Source organism: Lupinus angustifolius, chromosome LG18, assembly GCF_001865875.1.
Source record: "Lupinus angustifolius cultivar Tanjil chromosome LG18, LupAngTanjil_v1.0, whole genome shotgun sequence".
Taxonomy (NCBI): domain Eukaryota; kingdom Viridiplantae; phylum Streptophyta; class Magnoliopsida; order Fabales; family Fabaceae; genus Lupinus; species Lupinus angustifolius.
In genome coordinates, this window is record NC_032026.1 from 5191556 (window position 1) to 5199491 (window position 7936).

At 33.6% G+C, this 7936-nt stretch overlaps 1 protein-coding gene across 2 annotated transcripts; it reads left to right on the plus strand.

Annotated features, from left to right (window-relative positions):
• Nucleotides 613-4886, plus strand: LOC109332380. 2 transcript variants are annotated; one of them, XM_019567345.1, is made up of 3 exons: nt 613-2169; nt 2893-3040; nt 3840-4886. In XM_019567345.1, the coding sequence occupies exons 1-3, from the start codon at nt 721-723 to the stop codon at nt 4571-4573; spliced, it is 2331 nt and encodes a 776-aa protein (XP_019422890.1). In that variant the 5' UTR covers nt 613-720; the 3' UTR covers nt 4574-4886. The 2 variants fall into 2 exon arrangements, with proteins under 2 accessions (XP_019422890.1, XP_019422891.1); XM_019567346.1 differs by having other exon boundaries at nt 2893-3028.

The following is a 7936-nucleotide window of genomic DNA, read 5'->3' on the forward strand; positions in this document are numbered from 1 at the left end:
TAAGGATTTTACCTTAATATTCAGAAATCCTGTGAAATATGGTGAGATTTATTTAATGATTTAATTTTGAATTTTAAATAAAAAGAACAACTCATTTTCACCACCAACTCATAAATAGATACTATATTATAAAATTAAAAATGAAAGTTAATAGAATCAAATCGAATCACACCAATTTCATTTCATTGAATCCCAGACATAAAGAATCAAATTTCCAAATCAATTCAATCTAATTTTTTAATGAGTCCTGCTTATAAAATTCAATTCCTATAGCAAAATCAAACCATTCCAAATTATGGGTATGTCTTGTCCTTCTATTGAAGGGAATTTATTCACAACAAAATAGATAAATAAACAGAAATTTGACAAAAACATTTTACCTAGAGAGAGTGGTGGGTGTTGGACATAGTTGTAGTTCTAAGCAAAGGTAGAGACAGATCAATAAAACTACAAATTTTTCTCCTCTATTGCTTGCAATAGTTGTAACTTATGACTCATGATTTCTGTAATTGTAAGTGTTTCTATGTTACATTGCTACTTTATATTATTTCCATTTCTCATATCTCACTAAATTATAGTTGTACCTAAATTAACTAATTTACTTATATTGCAGCTTCTTCTGTTTCAACAACTCAATTTGATGCTGATGATTATATTGATAGAGAACAAGTTAGAAAAATAAATGGACTACCCATTAATTTTCTCATAGGTGTAAACATAATGTCTAAAGAAAAAGACACCAATCATAACCCTTCAAATGTAGTTGCCAAATTAATGGGGCTTGAAGAATTTCCTGGTGAAGAGACTAATTTAGCTATGGAAAGAAGAAGCATTAAAAAAGATTATCCACAACATTTGTATGGTCTTCATTTAGGGTCACCATTCAATAAGGAAATGCCAATGCTTCATGAATTTCATCATGCAAGCACAGAAAATGTTTTTTACAAGGATATTTATGAAATGTGGCTGCAAAAATCTAGGCGAATTCGAAGCTATGTAAGAGACAAGAAGAATGAGACACAAGAGAGTGAATTAGAAGATGTTGTTGGGGGGAAAATTGCTCTCATTCATCAGAAATATATGGATGCGAAAAGAATGTCTAGTGATGAAAGATTGCGTAATTCGAAGCGATTCGAAGATGCTATGGATGTTTTCTGCTCCAATAGTGTAATCAAGTTATTGGATGAAGTTCACTGTGATCCAGCTTCACCAACTGAGACAAACAACATTAGTCTTCTTAAGCCTTCGAACATTGTTGATAATGACAATGCTGGAATGAGGAAAAAGAGTAGTGGAATGATTATGAAGCCAGAAAATGTTGATGAGAACAAGAATAGTGCACATTCTTCTTCAGAAAGTAAGGAGGTAATTGATGAGTTTCCAGTTCAATGTACTAGAATAGTGGCACTGAATCCTAGTTGTGGAGAAATAAATGAGTTGGTTTTTCCAACAACTCCATCAAGTAGAAATTTCCAAAGTGAACCTGAAACTTTATGTTCTTCAATCCTTTCCAATGTAGGTGATGAGAGTTCATATAAGAAAGCAGAACATGATGATTTATGTGCTGGTGGCAATGTTTATTCTCATGAGTCAGTAGTGTACAAAGAAGCAAAGAAAAGAATTTCTGAAAGATGGACCATGATGGCATCAAATATTAAACTTGTTCAAGAACAAAAGCATATGAAGAGAAATTCTACTTTGGGTGAAATGCTTTCTCTTTCACATATAAAGAAATCTGAGGCTAAATTTGTTTCTAGCAGTGATTCTTCTATAGATGAGGAAATAAACATTCGTTGTTCTCCTAAAACTCTTCCTACTATGTCATGTTATGTTACTGTTTCTTCTTCTGATGATGATGTTGGAATAGGACATGGCTCCAAATTGGTGACAAAATCAAAGAGTGTGAAATTATCACTAAAAGGGAAAGTAATGAGTTTCTTGTTCTCAATGAATAAGAAACCAACAAAGGAAAAATCTAGTATTTCCCAATCTTCTGTGACTGAAACATCAGTGTCTTCAGTAAATTCACCTGAACTCCTTAGTGATGATGTGTTTCAAAGCTTTAACAGATTTGAAGAGTGTTCTGTTCAATCTGTATGTGGGTCATTAAGAAAAATATCATCAGATTCTGTCTCTAATGGAAAACAACATGGGAGAATTACACCAAAGGTAAGGGCTACTACTCCTACATTACAAATTTTTTATTTTATTTTGTATAAATTTTCATTAATTTTTTACTCTTGCCTACTTAGGCTATTAATTAATGGTTAATTAGGGATGAGATGAACTGTTTTTTCCAAAATTTTAGACAATTAATTAACTATGGAAGAAATGGAAAGATGAAATGTGATAAGTACAAAAATTTAATATAATGCATATACTTTTTTTGTGTTAATAAATTCATTAAGTAAAATAAAAACAGTTTGTTTTAGAATAAGAAAAAAAAGTTATTATTTCATTATTATCCTCAATTTAAATGGGGCCAAAAAATGAGAAATGTTGTGCCTTTCACCTGATAAAATCATATCCTTGGTGCATGCTTGTATTAGTTGTAGGTTGTGTGGCATATGATAAACCATAATCTTATTTTCTATCTTATTGTTATGTGTTGTAATAACTTTATATAATAAATTTTGATGAAGATAATTAAATAAAATAACTAACTCTTAGGAAACTAGTAATTTGCTTAACAAATTGTTGGGATTTAGCTTGTGTTGGAAAGGTTAAACAAATGAATTAACTTCTTGGGAACATACTTACCTACCTCATTCTACTACTTGTCGATGAACACAATGAAACTATTATTACATTTTGTGTAAAGCATATTATATCAAAGGACCATATACAAGTAAAAATGTGAAATCCTTCATTTTTGTTTTTATTTTTTCACAGTTTGGATTAACTGTGTCAAAGACCATGGTGCCAGAGATTTCAAGTGAAACCCAGGATCAGCCAAGTCCAATCTCAGTTTTAGATACTCCATTTGAAGATGATAATGCCGCACATGATTCCTTGGACTATATGAAGGGTGGACATTTAGGTAATTAGGCCTTCATATTTCTTTATCATTGTCTTGCTATTTTGAGAAACTTTTCATTTCATATAGAATAATAACACACATTCATATGCATACCAGTCTTGTATACACTTTATCATGTAATGATAAAGTAATCACCTCATTCAAATAAACTACATTCAAATTGTTAGATTTGGAATAAACTTGTTTAATTTTAACTCATTCAATATATTACCAATTTTTTAATGTGATTGCCACCATTTCTGGCATTTTGATAGTCATATGAGATATGTATTAGTAAAATGGTACATGGTTATTTTTTCTTAAGTAAAGTCAACTTTCAAGTCTTGCATATGAAGAAAACTACCCAATTCACAAATGAGACATGCCTGGATAGCATTTTTTTTATATGTAAGTGAAAATTTAGACATATGTCTATCTCTTTCTTTATCATGGTCTTGTTCTTTTTAATAAGTTCTTATTGATATAGAATAATAATGCTCACACAAATTTATATACACCTGATCACCTCATATCACATACACATTTATACCATTTGATTATAAATGATCTCAATCTGATTATGTAACCTAGACATATAGTTATACGCATATCACCTCACATATAAATAATTTTTATGTTTTGATCACCTCAATTGCTGTACAACTACACTCTTGCTTTGACTAATGTCACTTATGTCATACTTAGACAAGTAGTAGTATGCAATAGATGTGTGGTATTAATATATTAGTAGTAGCATTTTCATTTTATATGTAGGTCCACATTTTTTACCTAAATGCCATATATTCTATATATCTAATAGGATCAAGGGTGCATTATCCGAAGAGCAATTTAATTGACAGATCACCACCTATAGAATCAATAGCTAGAACTTTATCATGGAATGATTCATGTTCAGAAGCAGCAAGTTCATATTCATTCAAACCCATGACGTTATATTCCTTAAACACCAAGATAGAGGAACAAGAGTGGCTTTTCTTAGTAGAAAAACTACTATCAGCATCCGGACTTGATGATCAAATACAATTCAACTCGTTTAACACAATATGGCATTCCCTCGAAAGCCCATTGACTCCATCACTAAGAGACAAATATGCCTATAGTTTCAATGGCAAGGATCCTCTCCATGAAGCCATGAGAAGGAAAATGAGATCAAGTCAAAAGCTAGTGTTTGATTGTGTCAATGCTACAATATTGGAACTAACTAGTGATTATGGGTCAGAAAAGTACTTCTCAAAGAACAAGACGCACAATGCAGCCCACATAGTCCAAGATGGTGCATTTTCACCCTATTTGGTGGACCACATTGTGGCCCAAATGAAGAAATTAATAGCTAGTGAAATGAGGTATGTTTGGGGAGATTGTGAGGACAGTAACAGGCTGGTAGTGGAAAATGTTGTCAGAAAAGAAGTTGTGGGGATAGGGTGGGATGAAGTTATGGGTTTAGAGGTTGATATCTTGGAGAGGGAAATAGAGAGAGAGTTGATAGAAGAGCTTGTGGAAGATGCTGTGGCTAATTTCATAGGCAGGGCCTGAATCAATAATAATCATGATGAAGCTTTTTGCTTTAGATTTTTAAATAAATAGTAAAAACATTGTAATACTATTTATTGTTGCATTCCACTATCATTGTATATGGGTTTACTTATACCTAATTCATTACATGTTAGCAATTGGTACTTTATATTATTGAGAATGTAATTTATAGGTTTAGTTACTTGGTCATTATTGTACTTATTGGGAAATTTAAATAGATCTTGATATAGTTTGTAATTGGATTCTTGATGGCATAGAAAATTTGTAATTTAATCTCTTATGCACTTTTCCATTGCAGTTTGGTTAAGTTATTATCCTCTCATCATTTACAAATACCTCTTATTTTTGGTAAAGTTCAAATATATTCATGTGCTTCTTGAGAGAATTCAACTAGGTTACTGAACTTTTGGAATCCTTTGGGAACCAAGGATAAATTTTGCTATGCATTCAGGGATCTATTTTCATTTTTTTGCATACCGGTGTACATAATTTGGTTTTTGTCTTAAATTACATAGACATAAACAATATCTTAATTAACCTAAATTGATTAAATAACAATTGCATAGCCTGTGGGATAAATGTGGAGAGATGTCTCACTGAGAAAAATAAATAAAAAAATAAGGTAAATAGTTATAAAGAGAGAAAAACAGAAAACCATAGACGTACGAAATTATAAAAAAAGATGAGTTTAGATAGACATAATATGCATACAACATTTTGATTCATGTATCTAACAACCTCACCTAGTGAAACAGTAATAATTACCTATACGAATGCTGAAACTTAAATATTACTAATGATTGTGGTTATATAAGAGAAAGTGAAACTAATCAGTGCAGATTCATATTAGTTTCTGTTAATGGTGTTCTGTGACCACATGATAATGTACTACGTATAATATTGAGTCAAGAAAACTGTCACAAATCACAATGTGTCTATGTTGGTGCTTATTTAGCAATAACTGTGGTACCAGTGCATATGCATGATGCAAAATTAGTCCTCCCCATTACAATATGTCTCTGGCTCACATTAAATCACTGCCCTTTACTTCTCTAGGTGATTCCTATATTAGACAGGAAAGTATTGGAATGGAGGCATAGACATTTCTCACTTTTACGAGTTAGATTTTGAGATAAGTTAGGTGAGCTATTTTAATATTATATCGCATTCTCACTTTCCCAATAAGTCACTTGCATATATTTATTCTAACAAACTTTATACTTTAGATGTCCAATCTAAAAAGATAAGTCTCAGATATAGCTAATGTAACACCATGAAAATTCCATATATTTTATTAATTATTTATTTTTAACAAAAAATAATTTTAAAAAATAATTGGTAATGATTAGGTTAAACCGTAGTTGAGTGTTAGTCCTTTTTTGTGAATTCCGATCTTGTGGTAAGTTTTCGTAATTTTCTGTGACGAAAAGTTTTTGAACTGCTGTCGGGCCCAAATTCGGCCCAAAAACGTGTTTTTGAGTTTCGTAGCTCGGAATCGAATTCAGATTGCGCCTTTGGCTTCGAAATATTATTTCGAGTCAGGATAAATATCAAGTTTATCCAAAACGCATTTCTAAATATTTTTCCACTCCGAATTCGACATTTTGAAATTTTGACCGTAATCGGAAGATTTTAATATCCAACCAAGTATTAGCCGACAATACTCAGGCATGGTCTCATCGCGAATGTATCGCCAAAAAGTCACCTCATGTTCCCAAGTGAAACTTGCATGACAAGCAAGCGAAAATACTCATCTTTACACTAAATTCCGTAAACCCTACACTTATCTATTGCACCATTAATATTGGAAACCCTTGGTTTGCCTGGCTTGCACCCCCCTAATCTAAACTACTCTACTTAAAGAGCCCATTCAAGGTAGAGAAACCCTTGGCTCTACATTGCATTTCATTCTTCTTCCTTTGGATTTTCGCAAGAACCTCAAGGTAAACCTCATCCCTTTTAATCTTAATCTTTTAGAAAATCTAGCCGTTCATTGTTTTTGATATTCGAGTATGATGTTTATGTGTATGTTACGAACATTTTCAACCGTCAAAAATTTCTAAAAAACCTTCCTATCTCTTGTTTTACGCAAGAACGCGAAAAATGAATTTTCGTGAATCTAGAAATTGTTGTTTTGGAAGCCATGAAATCTTGTTGTTCATGGGGCTCTTTTAGTGTTTTGAATATATGCATGTTATTTATGTTGATGAAAGATGATGATTTTGAAATCAAAGAAATATTTTAAATCGAAATGTCGTTTTGATCATGAGATCAATCCTTGTGAAAAGGTGTTGAAATAATCATGAACATGATAGGATCAGGAACGAGACTTTCGAGGATAAAGGACGGTTCGAGATTATGAATCTTGGACCGGATGGATGAAAGTCTCGGATGTCTTCGAATGGATTAAAATGATGTTTTTATCTTAGAGTTAGTAGGAAAACGATTTAACTCTCGAATCATTGATTTGTGTTTTGTGTTAGTTTCGAGGCGTTCGAAGTTGGACAACCGATCCATTCACGGAAAGGGAATCAACCACGCTACAACCCAAGGTGAGAGAGAATACATCGTGACATAGTGGTGTCCGAATATGACACCCGGATCTCCCAACTATCTCAAAAGGTGGGAGTTATTTCTGTTTTGTTAGAAACTCGTACTTAACTAAATGATTTCGTGTCTGGATAAGTATGATGTTTCTTTAGGTTGAATGTCCCTAAGATAGTATAAAATATCAAGTCTCGTGGTTGTTATCCATGAAGGAACACCACTCGAGAAACTAAAATGTATTGGGATCGAAAACAGCAGAGAGTTTCGATTCGGTAGCCCAAAAGGGCGAGGAAAATGGTCTTGGTAATTGGACCACCTCGCCCGGGAGAGCCAGCCTCGCCTGGGCGAGGGAGAAACAGAGAAGAATGGTTCTAAATAGCGCTTGGGCGAGCAACCCCTCGCCCGAGCGAGCCAGCCTCGCGTGGGCGAGCGTTTCTCGCCTAGGCGAGGGCCTGAGGGCCCTTTTTGGCGTTTTTGGCGCCCGAGCGACCGTATTTCACCCGGGCAAGTCCAAACAAGTATTTTGACCAGTTTTTGGTGGATTTTTAGCTTGGGCGACAGTCCCCTCGCTCGAGCGAGAACCATGCAGGAAATTGAGCCTGTTTTGATGAATTGGTCGCTTGAGCGACAGTCTCTCGCTTGGGCGTAAGGCAAACATAAATTGTGACTGTTTTTTATTTATTTATTGCTTAGGCAATAGCCCTATCTTGGGTGTGAAGTGTATTTACACTTGGGAAAGACCATGGCTCAAAGGATTGAGTCCGGTGCCCATATCAACAAACATATACTGTTACTTTTGGTTCTTGCACCTTATAT

Coding starts and splice junctions, on each gene's coding strand:
- LOC109332380 (XM_019567345.1), top strand. CDS start 721: ATGTCTAAAGAAAAAGACACCAATCATAACCCTTCAAATGTAGTTGCC. Junction 2,170..2,892: donor ATGGGAGAATTACACCAAAG/GTAAGGGCTACT, acceptor ATTTTTTCACAG/TTTGGATTAACTGTGTCAAA. Junction 3,041..3,839: donor TATGAAGGGTGGACATTTAG/GTAATTAGGCCT, acceptor TATATCTAATAG/GATCAAGGGTGCATTATCCG.